This window comes from Verticillium alfalfae, genomic scaffold (assembly GCF_000150825.1).
Source record: "Verticillium alfalfae VaMs.102 supercont1.10 genomic scaffold, whole genome shotgun sequence".
Lineage (NCBI taxonomy): Eukaryota > Fungi > Ascomycota > Sordariomycetes > Glomerellales > Plectosphaerellaceae > Verticillium > Verticillium alfalfae.
The window spans coordinates 80,088-102,927 of record NW_003315029.1 but is presented as its reverse complement, the minus strand read 5'-3'; the positions used below and the strand labels follow the sequence as shown (position 1 = coordinate 102,927).

At 56.7% G+C, this 22,840-nt stretch overlaps 8 protein-coding genes across 8 annotated transcripts in view; 3 read left to right on the top strand and 5 right to left on the bottom strand.

Annotated features, from left to right (window-relative positions):
* Positions 1–514, bottom strand: part of VDBG_07458 (coatomer subunit alpha) — a gene marked incomplete at both ends in the record, with an annotated part of 3,960 nt that extends 3,446 nt beyond the window's left edge. The window contains 3 exons of the mRNA XM_003001953.1: positions 126–291; positions 372–421; positions 482–514. Of these exons, the coding sequence (XP_003001999.1) occupies positions 126–291; positions 372–421; positions 482–514 (249 nt within the window). The remainder of the gene's footprint in view (positions 1–125; positions 292–371; positions 422–481) is intronic.
* Positions 515–1,242: 728 nt separating this feature from the next.
* Positions 1,243–5,760, top strand: VDBG_07457 (UDP-glucose:glycoprotein glucosyltransferase; the record flags this gene model as incomplete). Its single annotated transcript, XM_003001952.1, has 3 exons — positions 1,243–1,376; positions 1,437–2,610; positions 2,662–5,760. 3 exons carry the CDS (start codon positions 1,243–1,245, stop codon positions 5,758–5,760), a joined length of 4,407 nt encoding a protein of 1,468 aa, XP_003001998.1.
* A 600-nt stretch (positions 5,761–6,360) lies between these two features.
* Positions 6,361–9,024, bottom strand: VDBG_07456 (DNA repair and recombination protein RAD54; the record flags this gene model as incomplete). The annotated part of the gene is made up of 2 exons (XM_003001951.1): positions 6,361–8,756; positions 8,847–9,024. The coding sequence occupies 2 exons, from the start codon at positions 9,022–9,024 to the stop codon at positions 6,361–6,363; spliced, it is 2,574 nt and encodes an 857-aa protein (XP_003001997.1).
* Positions 9,025–9,791: 767 nt separating this feature from the next.
* On the top strand, positions 9,792–10,706 carry VDBG_07455 (solute carrier family 25 member 45; the record flags this gene model as incomplete). Its single annotated transcript, XM_003001950.1, has 1 exon — positions 9,792–10,706. The coding sequence occupies one exon, from the start codon at positions 9,792–9,794 to the stop codon at positions 10,704–10,706; it is 915 nt and encodes a 304-aa protein (XP_003001996.1).
* Positions 10,707–11,575: 869 nt separating this feature from the next.
* VDBG_07454 (GliT) lies at positions 11,576–12,603 on the top strand (the record flags this gene model as incomplete). The annotated part of the gene is made up of 2 exons (XM_003001949.1): positions 11,576–12,274; positions 12,346–12,603. The coding sequence occupies 2 exons, from the start codon at positions 11,576–11,578 to the stop codon at positions 12,601–12,603; spliced, it is 957 nt and encodes a 318-aa protein (XP_003001995.1).
* Positions 12,604–12,959: 356 nt separating this feature from the next.
* VDBG_07453 (conserved hypothetical protein) lies at positions 12,960–13,959 on the bottom strand (the record flags this gene model as incomplete). The annotated part of the gene is made up of 1 exon (XM_003001948.1): positions 12,960–13,959. One exon carries the CDS (start codon positions 13,957–13,959, stop codon positions 13,243–13,245), a length of 717 nt encoding a protein of 238 aa, XP_003001994.1.
* Positions 13,960–17,466: 3,507 nt separating this feature from the next.
* VDBG_07452 (conserved hypothetical protein) lies at positions 17,467–18,647 on the bottom strand (the record flags this gene model as incomplete). Its single annotated transcript, XM_003001947.1, has 4 exons — positions 17,467–18,205; positions 18,276–18,422; positions 18,472–18,571; positions 18,629–18,647. 4 exons carry the CDS (start codon positions 18,645–18,647, stop codon positions 17,467–17,469), a joined length of 1,005 nt encoding a protein of 334 aa, XP_003001993.1.
* Positions 18,648–19,555: 908 nt separating this feature from the next.
* On the bottom strand, positions 19,556–22,165 carry VDBG_07451 (conserved hypothetical protein; the record flags this gene model as incomplete). The annotated part of the gene is made up of 2 exons (XM_003001946.1): positions 19,556–21,855; positions 21,910–22,165. 2 exons carry the CDS (start codon positions 22,163–22,165, stop codon positions 19,556–19,558), a joined length of 2,556 nt encoding a protein of 851 aa, XP_003001992.1.
* Between the last annotated feature and the right edge of the window lie 675 nt (positions 22,166–22,840).

The window sequence follows — 22,840 nt, the reverse complement described above, 5'->3', positions numbered from 1 at the left end:
TCTAATCGTCTGGTCGTCGGAAGAGGAGATGATCCACGGGAGCTCGTGTGAAAGAAGACGGTGCGAACATAATCGAGATGGCCGCTGAGGGTGAAGAGACAACGACGGGTCTGATACGACCAAACCTTGATCTTGTAGTCGTCACCGCCCGAGACGAAGAGGGGCTGGGTCTTGTGGAAGTCAATTCCGCGAACGGGGCCATCGTGTTCCTCAAATCGGTCGATGAGAGTTCCCATGCGGTAGTCCCAGAGCTGGATTGTAGACGAGTGGAGGGCGACGAGAATCCATGGCCTATGGAGCTATGTCAGCAGGGATGAATCGAAGGTCAAGTGAAGAGCGTCGCGCCCTAGATAGGGAGGTTGTGAACGTACCTCTTGGGGTGGAAGGCAATGCCCTTTGCGCGCGAAGACTTTGACTCGAACTACGATACAGTGAGTAAAGCGACCCCAAAGAGGATGCTGCAATGATGGATGCGATGTACCTTGGTCAACATGTTATTGCCCGAGGCCGACATTTTGGCGGGGAGGTGAAGCCGCAGCTTCGAGCATCCAGCGCAGCAACAAGTGGCACTTCAGGCAAGGCTCGGCGACGGCTTTCGATCGTGCCGGGGAGTGTTACGGCAGCTGCGGCAGGTCCGATGGTCGAGAAGGAGGTGGTAGGAGGAGGACGAAGGATGACAGTGTCCGGGTCGGTGATCGCGGGCTCAGGTATGTCGAAAGGCCACTTTCCTGAGGCTGCCTCAACCCCCTTAGCAGCAATTCGCTTCGTGGCCATCTGCTAAGGTGTGGGCATTGTGGGCCCAAGCCTGACAAGGGGGGACGCTCAAGGGTTAATCCGATTCCGGGCACTATAGCTCGCTCACCGCCCCTGTCACCCCTCCACAGATGCCACCTTTCTGCCGGATAGACCCCTGAGCAAGGGGTCGCGCTATACCTGATCGGAACAGCTCTTCCAGTAAAGGTGTTCAAATGTGAAGCCGACGTCAACTTCAACTCGTCTGTGCTACGGATTTGATGCCCCTCATTCGCGCTTGCTGCTGGAGGGCTTGCGAACCAGATTACTCTTCCTGTGCTCCTTACCGTGTGGTATGACTGGGCCTACAAGCCTGACAGGACGTCATCAATTCAAATCCTCCTCCCCTTGAAGCTTGGAACCACCAAGCTGTCGTTACTGGGCGTGACCCACGAGGCCCGTACTTTACCTACCTAGTTACCTACTCAACATAGCTCGGGGAACGAAACCATGACACGTCTCTGTCGGTCGCCATTGGGGCTGGTTGCCATCCTTTGGGCAGCCGTCAACGTCTCGGCCGGGCCTTCGGTCAATGTGCACATGCAGGCGGCCTTTCCGGCTGGTCCCTACCTCCTGGAACTTTTGTAAGGGACAACCCGTGCCGGCCGTGTTCTCAGCTCGAGCTAACACAATCATCTGTTCAGGGAGACTGCTGCTGGCGAGAATGCTACGTCCTACTTCCCACTACTCGACCGCATTGCTAGCGGGCACTTCAAGGATTCATCTACCCACAAGGCGCTGTACGACGACTTTCTTCAGCTTCTACAGGATGAAGGCCATGTCAGCAGCCCTGATGCCTTATCAACCTTCAAGCTCGCGCTATCCATGAGGTTATCGGCACCACGAATCGAAGCCCATTATCAGTATTACGACACCGCTATCGCGCCACATGTAACCGGGGGAAAGCAGCAGGACTGTGAAATCTGGCTCCAGTTCGCGGGGTCCCAATACTGCTCTCCTACACTGGAGAAACCTGAAATGAGGGTTTCCAGTATCGTCAAATTGCTTCCTTTCGATCGCGTGATAGGAACAGGCACCGACGCTGTTCTTTACGCAGATCCTGCGTCAAGTGCATTTGGTGCTTTTCATCAGGCACTAGCGCAAAAAGCACGGAACGGCGAGATCTCATACCGGCTTCGCTATCGCAGAGCTGTGGGCGCCCCGCAAGAGCCACTACCCGTCAATGGTTATGGCGTTGAGCTTGCCTTGAAGAGGACTGATTACATTGTTATCGATGATCGTGAGGCTCAAACGGATGGCCCGCAGAAGTCCATCGCCACAGAGGTCGTCCTTGATGAGGAGGAGGAAGTCGAAGACCTCAAACCTCTTTCAACATCTGACCTGGCGCCGCTGGGTCTCAAGGCTGCGTCTTTCATCACTCAAAGCCAAGATCCCTGGGATGCTTTGCTCAAACTGACACAAGACTTTCCCAAATTCTCTTCGTCGCTTGCTACCCACGAAGTGTCTGAGGACTTCCTCGCTGAGCATGACAAGAACCGCGCTGAAATGGCACCCAGCGGCCTGAATGCTCTGTGGATGAATGGCGTGCAGCTTACTGAGCGCCAAATTGAAGCATTCACTTTGATCGATATGCTTCGTCGAGAAAGAAAGTTGATTGGCAACATTCGAAATCTTGGACTGACCGGCCAGCAAGCTGCTTTGCTCTTGGGACATCCCAAAGTTGCCTCGGCGAAGAACGACGATGAGCCGCCGAGATTTGATTGGCGTGACGAAATCGAAGAGGGCAAGGTCATCATTTGGCTCAACGACCTCGAGAAGGATGCCCGCTACGAAGACCTGCCCTCTGAATTAACTTCGGTAAGCAAAGACCTTTTGTTGAGGAACCAGGACTTCGGCTGACGTTCATAGCTGCTTCAACGCACATACCCTGGCCAATTGCCTTCGATTCGCCGCAACATATTTACCCTCGTTGTTCCGGTCGATTTGACCAACCCTGGGGATGTGACTGTCATCAGCAATCTTTTCACTTTCGTGGAACGTCTGCTCCCGGTCCGCTTCGGCTTGGTTCCTTTGACACCCAGTGATGACAAGGCCGCTCAGGCCAAGGTTGTGTATCACTTGATGCAAAACTATGGTCCCGAGGCCATGATAGCCTACCTCCAACAGTCCGTCGAAGACGCGAAAATCTTCAATCCTGACCAGATCATCTTTGATCGAGTTGTGGCCGAGTCCGTCGCTCTTCCCGGGGCATCTACTGCTTCCTTCGATGACGTTATGCAGTCCGAGGAGCAAGCAGAACGCATCAAGCTTGCTCAACACTGGGTCAAGCGCCTCAACGCTGGGACAACAATTCCACCATTTTTCTTGGACGGCTTGCTGCTTCCTCGAGACAAGGGGTGGCTTAGGACGATGAGCATGAAAATCGGCGGGGACCTTCAAACAATTCAGCAAGGTATCTACATGGGCCTGATTGAAGAAGACGAGTGGGTTCCCGGCCGCTTTCTCAAGGGCGCTCTCAGTCGTCGTAACAGCTACATCTATCCTGAGGATGAGAAGTCCATCCAAATCCTTGATGTCAATAAGATATATGCGGAACACGACAATCTCTTTTCTGCGGTACCTGTCATCCAGGGCTATGCTGAGGCCACCAAGGAAACATGGGCAGCCCTGACAATCATCAGCGACCTCGCAACGCAGGCCGGAAGGGACTTGCTGTTCGCGGCGCTGCGATTTCAGCGTGCCAATCCCGGCATTCGTCTTGACATTGTGCACAATTCAGCCTCGTCTACGACCGGGCCACTCATCAATGCCGCTCTGAGAAAGGAGGAGAGCGCTTTGACTGAAGTAGAGACCCCAGAGCAGCTGAAGGCCATACTCGATGCAGCTGAGACTGGGTCTGAGGGGGACTATATGATCGCCCTCGCACCATTCTTGTCAGCCGCCACCATCGCACCTGGGGCTAACGCACTCATTCTCAACGGTCGAGTCATCGGTCCGATAACCGAGGACCTTCCTTTCGATGAGGATGACTTCCAGCTATTTCTTGAATTCGAGCAAACAGCACGAATCCTCCCTGTGTATGCCGCACTCGAGGATCTCAGCCTGGGGGATCGTCTATCTGGACCCCTTGCGGCTGCCAAGCTGACATCTATCACGGCACTTTCAACCATCTCGGATGTGCCTGAGGGCATTTTCGAGTCGGCCTCTACTGTGCGTGTAAATGCATTTGATGCTTGGGATTCGAAATACACTGCAATTGAGGTCGGAAACGCGGAAACCGCAAGCATTCATTTGATCGGTCTTCTGAACCCCGTCAGCGAGCAGGGTCAGCGGTGGGCTCCGATCCTCAAGGTTCTCTCTGAGCTTGATGGCGTCTATGTCAAGCTGTTCCTCAATCCTAAAGAGGAGATCAGCGAGCTGCCAGTGAAGCGATTCTTCCGTTACGTCCTCGACTCCGCGCCGAGCTTTGACGAGTCGGGTAAGGTTCGCGCCCTAGGTGCCACGTTCAAGGGTCTTCCGAGTGAGGCTCTGCTTACGACCGGCATGGACATCCCTCCTTCGTGGCTCGTGGCTCCTAAGGTCTGTGTTCACGACCCGGACAACATCAAGCTGAGCTCTACCAAGGGCGATGTGAACGTCATCTATCAACTCGAAAACATTCTCATCGAGGGTCACTCTCGCGAAGGCAAAGCTGGCCAGCCTCCTCGAGGTGCTCAAGTAGTCCTCGGCACGGAAAAGGAGCCGCTCTTAGCCGACACCATCATCATGGCGAACCTGGGATACTTCCAATTCAAGGCCAATCCCGGCTTCTACAATATCAACTTAAAGGATGGCAAAACAACTGAGATTTACACCGTTGAAAGCATAGGCGCGCAAGGCTGGGCGCCGGTGCCTGGCGATGAGGGCACCGAGGTTGCGCTGATGGACTTCCAGGGCACCACACTCTACCCCCGCTTGAAGCGCAAGCCTGGCCAGGAGAAGGCCGATGTGCTGCAAGAAGACGAGGCAGTGGAGGATGGGGGTATTATCTCCCAAGGTCTCAAATTCGCCGAAAGCCTACTCGGCGGTTCCACCAAATCCCTCTCGGCGCAGGAACATGCCGACATCAACATATTCTCCGTGGCCAGCGGTCATTTATACGAGCGCATGTTGAACATCATGATGGTTAGTGTCATGAAGAACACAAAGCACACGGTGAAGTTCTGGTTCATCGAGCAGTTCCTATCGCCCTCATTCAAGGATTTCATCCCTCACTTGGCAGAAGAGTACGGCTTCAAGTACGAAATGGTCACGTTCAAGTGGCCACACTGGCTACGCCAGCAGAAAGAGAAGCAGCGCGAGATCTGGGGCTACAAGATTCTCTTCCTCGACGTCTTGTTCCCGCTGTCGCTCGACAAGGTTATCTTTGTTGATGCCGACCAGATTGTGCGCACTGACATGATGGACCTCGTCAATCACCCGCTCGAGGGCAAGCCCTACGGCTTCACGCCCATGTGCGACTCGCGCACCGAGATGGAAGGCTTCCGCTTCTGGAAGCAGGGCTACTGGGCCAACTATCTCCGCGGCCAACCCTATCACATCTCGGCGCTCTACGTCGTCGACCTCCGCCGCTTCCGCGACCTCGCCGCCGGCGACCGCCTGCGCCAGCAGTACCACGCTCTCAGCGCCGACCCGAACAGCCTGGCGAACCTGGACCAGGATCTGCCGAACCACATGCAGTTCAACATTCCCATCCACAGCCTGCCGCAGGAGTGGCTGTGGTGCGAGACGTGGTGCAGCGATGAGAGCCAGGCCGAGGCGAGGACGATCGATCTGTGCAACAACCCGCAGACGAAGGAGCCCAAGCTCGACCGCGCCAGGAGGCAGGTGCCCGAGTGGACCGTCTATGACGACGAGATTGCCGCGGTGGACCGCAGGAGGAGGGGCGTGCCGGAGGAGGTCGTCGAGAAGAACCCCAAGAGCCGCACCTGGGAGGAGCCTAAGAGCACAGGCAAGGATGAGCTGTAGACATGTCCATGGTGCAGTCTCGCGTTGTGAGCTGGTACCCTTTTTCTTTTTTCTTTGGAGAAAAGACGAAGTCATGAAGAGAATATAAAGTCGAAATAAAAATGATTGACATGAAGCCTCATAAATATTGTATCAATCAAGGGGGATTTAGACTGATGAAACATGGACGTAAGTACTCCATGCCTGAAATGGACTCACGTCGTACGCACAGTTCGGGAACATCGCCCATCGAGCCTCTATGAACTAGCATTGCCGGCTTCACTAGATTGATGCATCTCTTCCTGCCCACTGGGATAATACAGACTTCGGTTGGAATGGCTATCAAGACAAAGCGAGATACTGAGCATGGTGTGTATTTCAGATTGGCATACGAAATATAAAGTATGTTGTCTACTCTAGTGAGGCGCAATATCAAGCAAACAGCGCCAAAAGCAAGGCATCTGGCCCCAAACTCCTCGCATGATGCATTTCAAACATGGCCCAAGGCTAAACGCTGTACGCCGGTAAAGGGCAAAAAAAAATGGTACTCGACGAATTGTCGACCCAAGACCCTCCATCACGCGAAGCACCCCTTTTGCCATCCCTTCTTCCATAGGTCATTTAATGTGAAATATACTGGAATACGGCAGATACCTCTGGCTCCCCGCACTCCTGTCTCAGAAGAAGATCCTGAATAGGCTTGAGGTGCTCATTGATAAAGTGATTCCACGTGCTCGTGTCACCGTACAGCATGGCGGGCGCCTTGATGTGCTGCCTACCATCAGGCTTGCAGCGCTTGCACTTGAACGTGTCGTGGGTATCAGACGTCGTGCCGGGACGGTACTGGAACAGCTCTCGGAGACCGTCGAGTGAGAAATGACGCTCGACGTCCTCTGCCGAATCGACGACGCAGCTCGACAAACTCTGCTTGTGACTCTGACGCTGGAAAATCTTCTCTTCGATTGTGCCTGTCGCGATGAAGCGGTAGACGAAGCAGTCCTTCTTCTGGCCATCACGCCACACACGAGCAAGAGCCTGCTGGTCAGCAGCAGGATTCCAGTCGGGATCGAAGAGAACAAGGCGATTGGCACCAATAAGGTTGATACCGCAGCCACCAGCTTTGCTGCTCAGGAGGAAGACAAATTCCTCCCCCGCAGGGTCGTTAAACTTGTCAACGAGCTTCTGGCGCTTGTTGACGTTCATGGTGCCATCAAGACGGAGGCAGCCATACGCACGAGAACGACAGAGCCGCTCGAAAATATCCAGCGTCTGCGTGTAGTTGCTGATGAGCACAATCTTGTCATTTGTATCTTGACGAATGCGAGCCAGCATGCGATCGAGGACTTGCATCTTGCCAGAGTACCAAGGCTTGACCTCTCGATTGCGGTGGCCGCGAGCATCCTTCGGAACATAGTCGTCTGGCCAGCAGTTTTCCGAGCCAGGCAGATCGTCGTTGAGGTTCAAGAGATCGGGATGGTTGCAGAGCTTCTTGAGGATGTTGATGGCTTTGAGCGGCTGGCTGCCCTTACCACGAAGAAGGGCTTGGATATCAGGACTTGTGAGGAAGTAGTTGTACAAGTCCAACTGGAAGGGTGCGAGATTGCAAAACACGACGTGCTCGTACTTGACAGGAAGGTACTTGGAGAGGATATCGTTGGTGCGCCGGATGATGAATTTGTTGACGATGCCGAGCAATTCGCTGAGACACTCGTCGCCCTTCTTCCTGTCGACTTCGTCTGCATCGGCGTCGCGGCCGCGGAGGATGGGCAGCTCGAATCGCTTGCGGAACTCGAGTCGCGTGCCGAGCAGATCCGGGTTCGCAAAGCTGATGAGAGAAAAGTATTCGGAAAGGTCATTCTGAATGGGCGTGCCCGAGAGAATAATTCTGCGGCTCACGTTGAGGCTGTTCAACGAGCTGAAGGTCTGGCTGTCGCCGTTCTTCAGGCGATGACCTTCGTCACACAGCATGAGACCAATCTTGGTGTGCTTCAGCTCGTCAACGTTGAGACGGAGGGTTTCATAGGACACAATGATGACAGGCCGCGTCACAGCCCTGCCGGATGCAATGGCCCACTGCCGCAACTGGCGGGTGAGTTCCTCCTTGGAGGCTTTGCCGTCGATGGCGAACGGGGTGACGGCATCGGCACCGAGCCACTTGACAAGCTCGTTTGCCCAGTTCTTGACCAGACTGGAAGGACAGACGACAATGGCCTTCTGGATGGCGCTCTTCCCAGCCTCGGGCGACTGCTTCAGCAGGGTCCAGAGCAGGGCGATGCACTGGAGCGTCTTTCCGAGACCCATCTCGTCGGCCATGATGCAGCCGTTGGCTCTCTCGTCGATCATGCCCGTGACGCATTTGTACATGAACTTGACGCCCTCGATCTGATGGGGACGCAAGACCTTGCAGAGACGGGGGTCAATGACGACAGGCACCTTGGGGTGCTCGCCCTCGACCTTCTTCTTGATACCAAGAATCTCAGCCAAGCTCTTGTGCATCAGAGGGGCATCAATGGTGGTCGTAGGCTCCGGCTCGTCCTTGGGCTTCTCGGGGACCTTAGGCTTGTCGTCGACGGTGGGATCGTACAGCACGATGGCGAACTCCCCGCTCGGGTCATGCAGCGCTTTCGCGACGAAGGTGGCACCGGTGCGCAGGCCGAGAGTCGGCGGGGGTCTGTTGGGGTTGTAGCCGCCCACGTTCTTGTTGATCAAGGGGACGGCAAATGCCTTGCGGAAAACGACGCCCTTCTCCTTGGCCTGGAAGACCGGATACCGATTGGCATCGCGATTCGCGAGCGCGAGGCGGTCCGCGTTGGTGTACGGCTTGTCGGCGTCCGATTCGCCATCAGCGCCTTTGTAATCGACCTTTCTGCGCTTCCTGGCAGGTCGATTGACGGCAGGGCTGGGAGCGGCAGATCCGGGGCATTTGAACGGTCTGTGGAGTTTATCGCGGGATTCGGGCGTGGGCGCCCATCGTTTTCCCGGCTGGGTATTCTCCTTGTTGGCAACAGGTGTAGACACTGTCGTCCTTGGTGGGGGGGGTCAGTCAGTCAGTTTAGGCGTGCAGAGTAGGAGGACACGTGGGTGAGGCATACATTTTGCAAATCAACTCGAGACGTTGAAGGATGCAAGAAGACTCTTGGCCATCAAGCTGCGCAGCAACTTTGGTTTAAGCGTCGACACCGTCTTTGACGTGTGGCGAGTCGTCGGGTGGCGGGGGCAGGGAACGGGGGCGACTCGAAATGTTGTTCTGGAGAGACGCAAGCGCGACGGGAGCGCGTCACCCATTGACACGCGGTCACGTGATAACAGGCAGCACAGCTGGATTGCCTTGTGTCATCAAGGCGACAAGGCAGGCAGGCAGGAAGGGCAGGGGACATGTGAAGAAGGCGCCTCCGATGATGGCGGTCATGGCTTCCCCAGCAAATTAGGTATGACAAGGTCGGAGCATTCGCTACCACAAGGTCACATTTCCATTTCAGACCCAATGGCAGCGTCCCTCCTGGTCCTTGATGCAAACGCCCAAGTGAGGGATCAATTCGCACAACCCTTCAAGATTCTCAGCTGCTCCCTGTGGCATCATCTGCCTTGCGCCTGCGCGTAGTGTATTGTTCCCTCGGCTCAGTCTTCGGCACCAGACAGTGGAGCTCCTGCTTTCTCACCTCTCGCCAGCATCATGCCTAGCACCGAGTCCCTTCAACCTCTCACACACGAGGAACCCCCCCTGCCTCCTCCTTCCAGCCGGACCATTTTCATAGCGGACAATTGGCCTCCCTTTGTCGGTGCCGCTGTCGTCGCCCAAATCGCTCACTATCGGCACCTCGGACGCCAACGCACGACGACGACAAACCTGAGGAATGCGCGCTTTTGGGCCCTAGCCGGAGGTGGATGGATGATCACGTACCTGGGCATTGTCACTTCGATTGCCGTCGCGCAGGCCAAGGTGAATCACTACCGAGATCCCAGGACACGGGGCCTCTACTCTTGAAGCCGACGCACGTCTAGGCCTCCTTTTTTTTTTTTTTTTTGGATCCCGCACGATAGCCACACACGCCATGTCCGCCGACTTTTGGGCAGGCTACATCAGCGGTGCCGTGGGCATCATCATTGGCAATCCCCTCGACGTCGTCAAGGTCCGCCTGCAGGCCCGCGATGCCCTCGCCGCGCAGACGCCGTCTGCCTACTTTCGCCAGTTCGAGAACACAGCCGCTCTCGTCACCGGCACGGCGGCCCCGATTGTGGGCTACGGCGCCCTGAATGCCCTCCTGTTCGTCTCGTACAATCGAACAGAGGCAGCGCTGAACGGCCTGGCGGGCGTGCAGTCGAGTCTCTGGACGACGTGGGCTGCCGGCGCCGTGGGCGGCCTCGCGACATGGGTCGTCAGCACGCCGACCGAGCTTGTCAAGTGCCGCGCTCAGCTGTCGTCCCCGCCGCGGTCGAGCTGGGCCATCGCCAAGCAGATTTACCGCACAGAGGGTGTCAGGGGGATGTACTTTGGCGGCGTCGTCACGGCGCTCCGCGACAGCATCGGCTACGGCTTTTACTTTTGGTCGTACGAGCTGAGCACGCGGTGGATGGCCGCGGCGCCGGGCGACGAGTCGAGCGCCCATCAGGAGGCGGCCAAGGTGCTCCTCTGCGGCGGTCTCGCGGGCGTCGTGACCTGGGCCAGCGTCTTTCCACTGGACGTCATCAAGACGCGCGTGCAGACGCAGCGGGCCTTTGGCGGCGAGGCCGAGACGGCGCGCCTGCTGGGTGAGGGGCGCGGAGCCGAGGCGCCCTCACAGGCACGGCAAGGCGCCGTGCAGATGGCCAAGGCTGCGTACAGGGAGGAAGGCCTACGCGTGTTCTTCAGGGGCCTCACGGTGTGCAGCGTCAGAGCCTTCGTCGTCAATGCCGTGCAGTGGGCTGTCTATGAATGGGTCATGCGCGAACTGGGGCAGAGCAAGAAGCGGGTAGATCCGGCTGAATGAACAAGCGCAATCTCAGCCACATTTCGACTTCTTCTGCATCTCGTTGAAAATGATGATGATCATGTCACCCGAATCCATCAGAGTCCCTGATGGTGAAGCTGGAGAGACATGTGACGGTGGTTATGCGAACTCTCCGAAAAGTGGCCGGAGACATTTCGCTTATTTTGTGACGGTTTCGCTCTCTTGGCGCTCGTCTCATGGGACTGCATAATGATCGCAGTATGTCGTTCAGCCTCCTCTACCCTTGATGCCATCATGTACACCCTCCGGATCCACTTGACAGCGTGGCACGTGGTGTGGAGGCGCGAGACTGGCGGTACTCGAATCCGGGTCAGGCCGGCCCTGAAGCCCATGTATACTAGTCGATATAGCGAGGGGAGAGGGCGATGAAGCAGAAGAGTAATCAAAAAAAAAATCATAACCCATCAATCTAATGTTGCATCTGTCAGTAACTCCGAATCAAAACACCGGCATCGACGCTCTCATTGAACGGTGGGCATCCTGCCGGAGACTTTTGACGATCCGGCCCCACTTCGGTATGTCGCCGGCCCCTCCGCCGTCGCGATTCAGCCGTATTCCATGTTGGCCATCACGGTGCCAGCTCTTCGGTGGTTTCTGTTTCATGCATCACTATGGCTCCTCGACATGATTTTCCCGCAGCATCTTCCGTCAGTTGTCCGGAGACTTTCAATCGCATCCGGAGACAAAATGCTCAGCCAGAAAGATGAAGGGAACATATAAGCCCCAGGACGTCCGTTGACAAAAATGACCTTCCTTCGTCAATCAATAAACACAAGTACAGAAGCTTCATGCTGTCACCAAGTCCTTCTCATCAGCAACAGCAACAGCAACAGCGAGACGAACACAAGATGCGCCCTCACGACGTCCTCATCATCGGCGGTGGCCCCGCCGGCCTCTCCACAGCAACCTACCTCGCGCGCCAGCTGCGCACCGCCGTCCTCTTCGACTCGGGGGTGTACCGCAACGCCCGCGCCGAGCACATGCACGGCGTGCTCGGCTTCGACCACGCCGCCCCGGCCACCCTGCGCTCCAAGGCGCGCGCCGACCTCCTGGCACGCTACGAAACGACGACCTTTATCGACGACGCCGTGACGCGCATCGACAAGACGCCGCAGGGCCTCTTCCGCGCCGTGACGGGCGACGGCCGCACGTGGCACGGACGCAAGGTCGTCCTCGCGACGGGCGTCACGGACATCATGGCCCCGATCCCCGGCTTCGACGCCTGCTGGGGCCGCAGCGTCTTCCACTGCCTGTACTGCCACGGCTACGAGTCGCGCGGCGCCGCGACCGCCGGCGTCCTGACGGGCGGCTTGGTGGCGCAGGCGGCCTTGGGCGTACACATGGCATGGATGGCCAAGCAGCTCGCGGACCGCGTCACCATTTACGCCCACGGCGACGAGACCATGGTCCGCGACCTCGAGGCGGCCATCGACAAGACGCCTTTTGTCGTCGACGCGAGGCGCATTGCGCGGATGGGGCATGGGCCCGGCGAGACGGAGGTGACGCTCTACTTTGAAGACGGCACATCTGTGACGGAGGGCTTCCTGGTGAGTACCTACTCCTCCTTTCCCTCTCCGGCTTTTTCTTTTGGCCTTGGCTAACCTTCGTGTGTGTCCAGGCTCATGGACCTCGTACCAGGGTCAACGGTCCCTTTGTCGAGCAGCTCAGCCTCGACCTCACCGACAGTGGCGAAATCAAGACGGTCAATGCCTTTGGCGAGACGACGTGTCCAGGGGTGTATGCGGCCGGCGACAACATGCAAATGATGAAGGCGGTGCCCCTAGCAGCGGCGGCGGGCGTCATCGCCGTGGCTGGTTTGAGCGGACCCTTGAGCAGCGAGCCGCAGGTGGAGGTAGATGTGGAACAAGAATGTTGAAGAAAAAATAAAGTTGGGGCTCTGTTTATTGTCTTCATCTATTTCGTTGTCTGGTGCTCGTTTCCATGTCAGCCTGTATGCGCGCGCCCGTGACCGAATTCCTAGCCTCGCAGCATTCTTGTCTTGGTATGACGCAAGCGTAATCAAATATGCTCAAAGTTCTCGTCGTGAGAGCCACTGTACGTACGCGTACCGAAAAGGCACGTTCTTTCAATCATAGACAAAGATCTACAGTCTGCCGTTGTCGGTGGCTGTGTTGCGCCAACAGTTTCGTCTGTCGATCGTTCGGAAGCCGTTGTTGCGGCCAAGAAGGCCCTAGTCATGAGAACGCACGCGATAGAAATATCTAGTGAGTGGGAAAACACAGCCACAGCATATGCTTGAAACAAGAATAAAATCGCTTCATTATAGCGGCCATTCGTAGTGGCTCTGGGGGCAAGGTATCGTAGCAGCCGTACACGTGCCACTACCAGGCAGGCGGGGTGCTCGAGAAGCCCTCGAAGTGTGGAATGCGTAGTTCAGACACAACCTCCTATGACCTAAAGCCTTCCTTGACAGCACTCTTCCTTCGTTCCAGACTATTGTGGAACGCCCGCCATATCGACTGTTCCCTCGTGCCATGGTATGCCATGCTTTTATTCATACAGCAAAGAAAAGTTCGTCAGATCGTGTCGTCAATGAGCGCTGCATCCGTGGGTGCTGCCCCGACTGCTGTACCCAGAACTGAGGGCTACTAGCATCAGTCACCGTCACGGGGGACACGGTTACAAAGTTGAAGCCTGCACCTGTGCTCGGGAGACTCCCGTACGGCTGCTGCGCTATGGCCCATCCGACTGACCGTGCCGTCATCTCTGCGTCCTCTGGGATGGGTATGGCCTCCGGAACCGGTTCGACGGGCGAATGCAGAACAGGCTCACCAGTCGCCGAGTAGCTGACAACAGCCCGCGGGCCCTGGTTCCACCATTGTGTCTCGAAGCCGTTGTCAACCGTCATCATTGCATTTGATAGATCGTCCATCTCGGCCTCGCGCGTCGGATCCTCGTGAAGCAGCAACGTGGTGCGCGAATCTGAAGTAACATGGATGACGGTTGGCTGGTTGGCAAATGGCACAAACTCGCCTTCGCTCAGAGACTGTTCATCCTGCCCATCAGGTACGCCGAATTCGATGGGCCACCCCGTTGACCACGGCACACCGCCGTCTCCTAGGTGCTCGCTGAGACGATACGAAGTAGGTATTGCTGGAAGAGCTTTCCATACATCGGCGCTGGTGACGCGACGCTCATGCGAGGGGCGCTCGTGTTGTGTAGCTTTCCCGACGGGGGAGCGCGGAAGCACCCATGGGTTCTGGTTCGGCATCCCAGGGACTCTGATTTCCAAGGCGGCGGCGCCGAAGTACCACGCTCATGAGAGGAGCCCGATGAGTGGCTTTCTGCGCGTGACTGTCTCCTGCTGAAAGGAGGATAGAGAAGGGTCTGTGAGGCGGGAAGGTTTGGGTGGGCAATGGAGCGTTGCCGACCGCGAGGTGAAGCCGCTCGCTGTGTTGGTCCCGCTGACGTGTCTACTTGTTGCAGCAGTTGTGTCACTGGCTGCAATTGCAGTTCCGGATGGGAATCTGGCAGAGGGCGTGGTAGCGTGCGCGGTTGAGATTGTACTTGAGTTTGTGCTGGAGCGTGTGGTTGGAATCGCGGTTGCGTGGTTTGCTGCTGTTGCTGCTGTTGCTGCTGCTCATGTGCAGGGATCGAGGTGAACTCGAGATAGTTAGTGTTTGTTGGCGGAAGCTGACGAGGGAATCTCGTGCGATCGCGCCAGTTCCGAGACATGTAGGTCAGGCTATGTCTGTTGCCAGGACCTCGTGGTGAATACGATACGCCGAACTCGAAGTGAACGTAGATCTGAGGCCGCCGAGTCGCGTCTGGCGACTGTTGGGCGTCCATGGCACGGTCTTCCTCGACGGCTGTGGTCTGGACTCGAGGGAGTCTTTGGTGTTTATGCTTGTGTTGCTGCTGTGATAAGGGGTCTGTCCTGGGTAATAAGGTCATGCTGGGTTGGTACGGGGTCAGATACGGCGGGGAAGCTGGTACGGACAAGTCGGTCACAGGCGGCGTGGACGGCAGGCTAGGCGGACGCGCTAAGGAAGATTGGCGCCGAAAAAGGATGGGCGAGGGACAAGTAGTGCAGGTTGTGGATGAATTAGTGATGTGGCAAGAAGGAGGGCAGGCCTAGACGATGAATGGATGGGACCAGATGTGCCTTGATGTATAGTGAGTCTCGGAGTCTGGTAGCAGAACGGCACGAGCCATGCGGGCGTGACCAAATGGCCCAGAGAGCAACACAAGCAGGGATGAAGACCGACTGGCCAGGTTCAAATTGGGGTGTCCCGGACTGGCGGAGACGCTTTTAGTGATCAGAGGACCAGAAACTGGATGACAGGAGGACCTGCGCCGCGTCCGCTGTCGTCGTTGCCATCTGTGGTGGGCCCCGAAATGAGACACTATGCTCGTCGGCCTAGTATCATCGAAGAAGGGTCGTCAACTACTACTCACGTCGGCATTGACGCGGAGCAAATAGAGTCCCAGGGGGCGGGGGGTTGTTCACTAGGCCTGGCTGAGGCAAGCTGCCACCTCGGAACTTTTGTCGACAGGCAAGATTTGACCAGCCTCGCAATGCCGAAGGACGGGGGCAAGGGCAGAGGTCGATGTCGATACCGTACGCGGACCTCGAGCCCCCCAGACCAAGCAGGCGGTGCTCTTCAACGGCAGCTGGCCTTCAGACCCAAGACTGGCGGAGTCTGCTGCGTTCGCACTGCGCCTCGGGGTCGGGGAACGGGACAATAACTTGAGGGGCTTGGGCCACAGGGGAAATGAAGACGGAAGAGAAGGATCGTAGGGGTGGTCAGGGCACTCAGGGCCCGCTTGGGTGGTGTCGTGTTGTTGGTGAATCGAGAAGGATGGCAATCCCTGGAGGCGGAGCAAACGACGGACTGAGAAGCGGATGGGGCCGATGCTTGGCAGTGAGGTTTGTCTTGGGTGGAAAGGGTGGCTTTGCTGCATGTCGCTGTGCGCGGATCTCTGGAACACGTCGTCAGTTGAGCAGAAGACGGCGAGGAGAAGTAGTCGATGCACGGTCGAACCAGTCTTGAAGGGCTCACCAAGTTGTGGTGGTGATGATGGTGGTGGTGGGGGTAACGTTGACGCCTGTCCACGAGGTGACCATGGTGAGGGGCAACAGCGAGGGGCAGCAGCGAGGGGCAGCAGCGAGGGTCAAGTACGACAGGGATCTTTTGGATGTTTGGAGCTACTGCTACGGAAGGAAATCCCTGTCTTCTTTGTCTCCTGCCCTTCGCAACAGGTCTTGGTATCTGCCAACTCTACAGACAAGGAGGGGTTTCGAGCGTTATGAGGCTGAACGCTGCTGTTGTTGGGTTTCTCGATCCCGTAGGTGCTGCTCACACGCCTCGAGTGTATGCAATACCTGGCGCTTGATCACCCTGCATTGGACAACCATGCAGTATCATTTCATTGATCTTCTTGGTCCTGGGCAGCTCGGTCCAAGACACACTGGACCTACAGTATGCTTGGCTGACGTAGACTTATCGTGCTTTTTTTTCAAGACAACTCAGACAATACCGAAGGTAGCAAGGAGGAAGCTCAGCGGCAGTGCCATTCGTGCATGCTCTTGGGGGACGCCACCATGACAGGGTGTTTGGTAGCAGTCCAATATCCCAAGATGCCAAGCTTAGCGGGCAATTGCAGTGCTGTCAGGGAGAGGGTCATGGGGGGCCAGGACGCGTAGAAGGGTGCAAGTAAGTTGCCAAACTGTAGGTGCTGTAGCTACCTTACCTAGGTACCTGATTGCGCCTACCTGGTTGCACCTTTCTGGATGCTAAGACGGAGGAGGTGGCGGATCCGCGCACAAACGCCACCTCCCCCCTTAGCTAAGGTAAGCGTTAGAAGGCGGGACTGTGGCTTGCCCGTACCTATTTTTGGCCGTGATCTACCTCGCTAATGTTGGAGGGGCCTGCTACTGCCTCGACCTACAGCAGGGATCCAGCCATCCATCATCCACTCGTTTTTCCTCGCTGGTGACCATGTCAAGCAGCACCAGCAGCTCCCGTGGTTCCCCTTGACCATCTTCAGACCGACTGTCCACCAAGCCGATTGATTTCCGTTTTAGTCAGTCCAAATGCTCATCCATTAATTGTGTACAGGTTTTTTTCTTCCTCACACCAAGAAGAAATTCAGCATGAGCAGAATGTCGCGCCGCACCTGGAGATGAAGATGGAGATGGTGTCATTCAGATGTGGCGCCATTCTCGCTGTTCTGAGCCTTTTCTCTGGCTCGTCATGATCATCAAGAAGAAATCAGAAACCTTGGATCCGCAAGCTTCCTATGGTCCCTCCTCTGAACGCCAGACATCGTGGGTCGTGGGTGACCAACTTGGGTTGCTTCCTTCTCGCCTCGGTCCAAGCCTCGGCCGTATCGTCCACGCGACCATCTCCTCAAGAGGCTCCATCTTGAACAACTTGATCAGGACTGGCTTCAGGTCTCGTCACTGACATGAATCTTTGTCTGCACGCTAGTCCGCCGATACACATGCTATTCGCGCTTCTATTTCGGGGCTCCTCTTGATGAAATCCTTCCACAGGTGACGCCAGAAGCAATCTGATCCTTCGCCTCCTGCTTCTGGAGCCCGTTTTCTTCACTCGCGACGCCGAAGCCGTGGCAGCATGGCTGGGCCGGGAATTGGCTTCCCTTTCAGGGGCCAATTCTCGACGTCTTGGCATCCTTCTTTCTGTCTCGAGTGAGTCCACATGCCACCGGTCCTCCCGAGTGCCTGCGGTTCAGCTGGCGCGCTTGCCGGGGACTACACAGACCCCTTGGCCTGCCGGACCCCCTCGATGCCATCCCTCTCCCAGAACTTGTCCTGGGCCTGCCTACCCCTGAGGCACCCCCCCACATCGAATGGATCGATGACTGTCAGCAGCCAGACCCTGTCGTCTTTCCATCCTGGACCCTCGACTTCGGTGACGCCGTCCCGCGCCAGATACACGTCGCATTTGGCCGGCAGGTACCTCCTCGGATGCCTCCAGTTCCACATGAGCGTGTTCCCAAGCATCAGAGACGCCTCGAAGACGTAGAAGAACCACTCGTACCGGATGACGGCCGGTACGTCCGCCGATTCCAGCCCTTCCCACTGGATGCCCTCGAATCCAAAGTGCTCCACGAGCCGGAACACGGTCCGGGCCGTGATGAGCCCGACGCTGACGTAGAGCGTCCGCAGCGGACTCTTGATCTGCCGCGCGCCGCCGAGGCCCGCGGTGACGCACCGGCGGTGAAACACGACGGCCAGGGTGAGGAAGAGGCCGGCCACGACGAGCTGCAGCACGAGCGACGTCTTCATGAGTGCGTGGCCCGTCGCCTGCGAGGCGCCAGGGAGGTCAACATTGGCGGTGTAGCTCGCGCCCCAACCGTTGAGCATCTCTATGAGCCCCGAAAGGAACGCAAACGTCGAGAGCACGCGGCCAGGGTGGAGTGGGGAGTGGTACGGCACGTAATACAAGATGCGCCCGAGGATGTGGTAGTTTGCTAGTTCGAGGAGGGGCCTGCCCAGTCCAGTCAGTATCGCTCATGAGAGGAGAAAGGGCGAAAGAAATCAACACAATTCTGACGTACGGGCTGGCGTAGACGAGACATATGCTCGCGATAAAAGGGGCAAGGTTGTCATAGTGCCAGGCTCCGTAGACGCGCAGAGCGAAGCCGGCGACAAAGAGAAGGTTGCAAAAAACGAAGAGACCCGTCACCTTGAAAAACTTGTAGTGGCTGGCAGGTCAGACGAGGAGACATTCGTGCCGGCGGCGCAGTAACTCACTAACACTGCCACAGATGCAGTATGCATGAGGTTGCAAAGGCAGTCGTGAAGAAAATGGCGGCTCCCTTGTTGGGGGCGAAGAAGTAGTAGCTTCCCTCGACTGGCCGGGTCAGTTCTGCAAGGCGTAGGGTTGACTCCATCTCATGACGACACGTACCGTAGCGGCCGTCACTCATGGTCGCAATATGGTTGGGATCAGATGCTTGAAGTTGTGTTGGCCAACGTATTTCGATGTGTCAGGGGCCTCGTGCGAAACCATGTGATAATGTGTAAGTTATACAGCAGATCAGTGAACAGATGACTCCATCAGAAAACAGTTCACGTCCTCATTTCCTCATCTTCATCGTCCTACTTATATCCCATACCTTTGATCCGTCGCTTTGGTCGTGTCGTGACTCTGAACATCACCACCCATCTGACCAATCGCATCCATCGTACAATACGACAGCCTCAGACCAGGGCTAGCAAGCCACCACCAAGCGGCCGTCGCAGCGAATCCCCGGCCTCGACGCTGCCACCCTCGTTTGCCTAGTTGGGAAACTGCATTGAACTGGACCCTCGTGAGTTCCGCGATCATGGTAAGCGGGCTATCGTGCACCGAGCAGGGTGCCTGGGGACTCGTCCAGCGACACGCCCCGGCTGTCGTGCTCGACGCATCATGTCTCGTGACATACACATATCACGGAATAGCACGGCAGATTGGTGACTATTTCGCCATACACATCCACACGAGACAGTTTGACGCATCATTCTTCATTTTGAAGTCTTTGATGCCTGCCTATCATCAAGAGCCGTGTGTGCCTTGCAATCATTGACGTGTGCTCGCATCTGCCCAGTATTAAGGTACAGTAAAACTCCCCCCTCCTGATATCCTGGTGTGTTGTTCACATGATACAACTTCGACGCCTCTCCGAAAAAGAGACCCTCAATCAAGTTCGAGATCCGGTCGTTGTGTTCGCCCCAAAAATCCAATCCAACATGCCCAACGCCGGCATCCTATGAACACGGGGGTTCGCCAATAATAAACAAGTAATGTACAAAAAAAAACAGAGATCGTGCCAGCGTCGGAATCCACTAGCAAGCCTCAGTCGACCTCCCAGCCGCGAGCCGTTCGGTCCCGAGCTTCCTGCTGATCAGCTACGCTCGGGGCCCGTGAACCCTCTGTCTGGCTCATGTAGAAGTCGTCGTCGTCACCCCAGTCGCTGAGTTCGCCGTCCGAGTAGTCCCACTGCACAGGGATCGTTTCCCCGGACTCTCCATAACCAAACATCATGCCACGCCATTCGCCGGCCGCGATCCGTGCCGCCACCCGCAGCATCAGGTTCATAAGATGGCTAGGCGGGCTCAGCAGGATCTCACATGTCTTGGCCACTATCGCCATGGGTACCCGTCGAACGAGATCGAGCCGGCTGCGTGTTGGCAGTCGCCTCATTGAAGTTGCCGTCGGGGAAAACAGGTTGGCAGCTGGCGGAAGCGGTGAGAGCGCTCGGCTGACCGAAATGCTGCTTGCCGTCGCCCGGTGACGAATGCTGGGTCTACGGCGTGCCACTGCGGTCGACTTTGCTTCGCCATCCGCGGATGAGTCCTTGCCAGCCTGCTCAGCCGTCTCGGATGCCATGTCTGGGGCAGTCGCCGCGCTCTCTTGAGAGCTCTCATTGGTCCCAAAAGACGCTGCATCCCATGTTCTCTTGGTGTCTGGCGTCACAGTCAAGTCCGAGATATCGCGATACTGAGATATCCTCATGGGCATTAAAATGTTGTCGTGCGGATACGGAAACGTCGAGGGTGTCGTCGGCTGCGATCCGGGAGAGGAGAGGGGAGATTGCCATGATTGCACGCTATGGAAAGAGTCAGACGACCCAGCCGGCGAGATCTGACCCTTTGCGTCCTCGGGCAGCCGAATAGGAGATTGCTTCGAAGCGGCAGACTTGGAAGGCGGCGATGTGATGAGCGTGAGTTGTGGTGGAACGGCAAGAGAGCGACCTGCGCGGAACCCGCGCAACTTCTTCCGCCGAGCACCTACAACACCACTCCCCTCCAGCACCTCTGCGCTAGTTTGCTCCGTCTCGGCCGTCTCTGGTCCGCTTTCTACGCTGGCCGTAGATTTGATGTCGTCATCAGCGGTTGCTGGGAGCTCAACATCTTCCAAGACAATGCTGTGCTCGATGTCTGCCTTTGTCGGGGCTTCTGCCGCCGCCTTTTGCTCGTATGCACGAAGGAAGTCGTGGATGTCAGGTCGAGCGTGCGTACTTGTGTGCCGCGGCGTCAACTCGACAGCCGTTTCAGGTGTTGAAAAATCGGGAGGAACACTGGACGGCTCTTCTCTCCGAATAGCTGTCAGCGGCGGCAGCTCTTCGGATACTTCCTGCGCCTCTTGCACAGGCAATAGAGTCGGTGGGCTGTTGCTCTGTGGTGTCGAGATATCGCGGACGACGCTCAAGGGTTGAGACTGCATTGGGGCGAGCGGAACACCTGTTTCTAGCGGAATCTCCTGGCTCTGCTCGGCTTCCGTTGCTTCTGTCCTGACTCGGGTACCATCATTCACGTCGTTTGTTGTTGCTAGAATGACTGTCGCGTCCGGCTCGCATGCAGATGTTGCAGGTAGAATCTTGAGAGTGTTGTGGTCCGATTCAGGTTGTTCAAATACAGATCTGTCATCTGTGACTGGTATCTCTTCTTTATCTCTGTTCTCTGTCTCATCCGCGGTGTTTCGACCGCTTGCGTCATTGGGTTGCTTCGAAACCTCGGTGATGTCTTCTATCTGCGTGGACATGTCGTCTTCGGCAACAGAGCTGACAGGGGGTACTCCTTGGGCATCTGGCGCTTGGACCTCTGGTGTTTGGGCCTCTGGTGCTTGAACGTTCGTGCGCTGCACAGCAGTATCTGGGACGATTTCGCTTCGAGTTGTGGTATCTTCATCTGCTGTGAAAGAGGCTTTCATGCTGGCTTTCAGTTGCCGTGCGGCAGGCGACTCACTCTTGCGCCTCGTAGTCCTAGCTGGGGGCGTTGTCGTCGCCTCGACGATGGTCGTAGCGGTGGGCGTAATATCGGATCGGCGGACCGGAGTCCAGGGCCGCTTCTTGATGGGTGTCTTCGGCTTCTCAGGGAGCGCTATCGTGAAAGATCGCTTGAACGGGCACGCTGTCTTTTCGAACTGTAAGATCTGATCAAAGACGCCTCGCAACGCGTGGGCCAACTCCTTCTCTTCAGGGTCCGACACCGGAACCTCTATCCTCCAGTATTGCGGGCGACGAATTTGAAGAACGAACTTGTTGGACACTTCGTCGATGCACCAACATTGGCTCTTCGGTAGAATCGGTTGCAGCGCTGAACCGCAATTCAGAAATGCCACGGAGCCGGGTGCTCGGTAGATCCGAAATGGGCCTGTAAAACAATCAGTATATTGAACAATTCATCCCAAAGTCCGACCCGACTGACCAATTGCAATGGTACGCTCAAGCTGCGATGACGATGACAACGAGCCGGGCTCCTCGTCGGGTGGCGCACGGCCAGGACTCCTCGCCCTGCTTCGCCCCGAGGCTGTAAAGGCGATGATCTTGACATTTGGATGGTTGTAAAGGGTTTCGACGAGACCTGGGGCCGATTGAGACGATGAAGAAGGGCTGCAGACAGAACCTTGGGGTGCTGTCATAACCCGTCGGGGGGCCGAAAAGGTTGATCGCGAATGGTCCATGACAATGTCGGTCATCAACAGGAGCGATTCGCCAAGGGAGGGGCGTACTGATGCTGTTGTCAAAATCCGGTCGTGAACTTGATCATGTCGGTCGTGTGCTTGCAGACATGGCAAAGCTGCGGTGTCATGGGCTAGAAGGATGTGACACTTTCTGGCGCAGTCGTAGTTCGCAGTCTCCCCCCTCGTCTGGTTCGTCCCACCTTTCAGTGTTTCGACGATGGCGTTCCAGGGGTGAGGCTGAGGAATTCCGTGACCACCTAGCTGTCGCTGAGGCGATGAATTGCCACTCTTTTTGAGCGGGCGTGTCTCACTGACGGGCACAGAGACGGGAAACGTCCAATCGCGCCACGAGAGGTCGATGGATATGGTGAAATGAGAAGATTTCCGATGGGGAAGAGGCACTGGGAGAAGCAAGTTTGGGGCTGGGAGTCGGACCCTCGGGCAATAGGGAGCTTGGACACGCGACGGGGGGTTCGCGCTTCCGTTGAAGACGGGTGCGGGTCGCTGCCTGCCAGGGATGTGTCTCCCTGTTGAGCGCTCTTGCGGAGCATCCCGAATGCCTGCCTTTCTTCTGTCTACGTGCATAAGTGTGCATGCGCATACAGACCATGGGCTTGCCCAAGGATTTAGGATTTGATATTGTCTGCCTGAGCAACGTCTTCCGCGTCCGAAGAG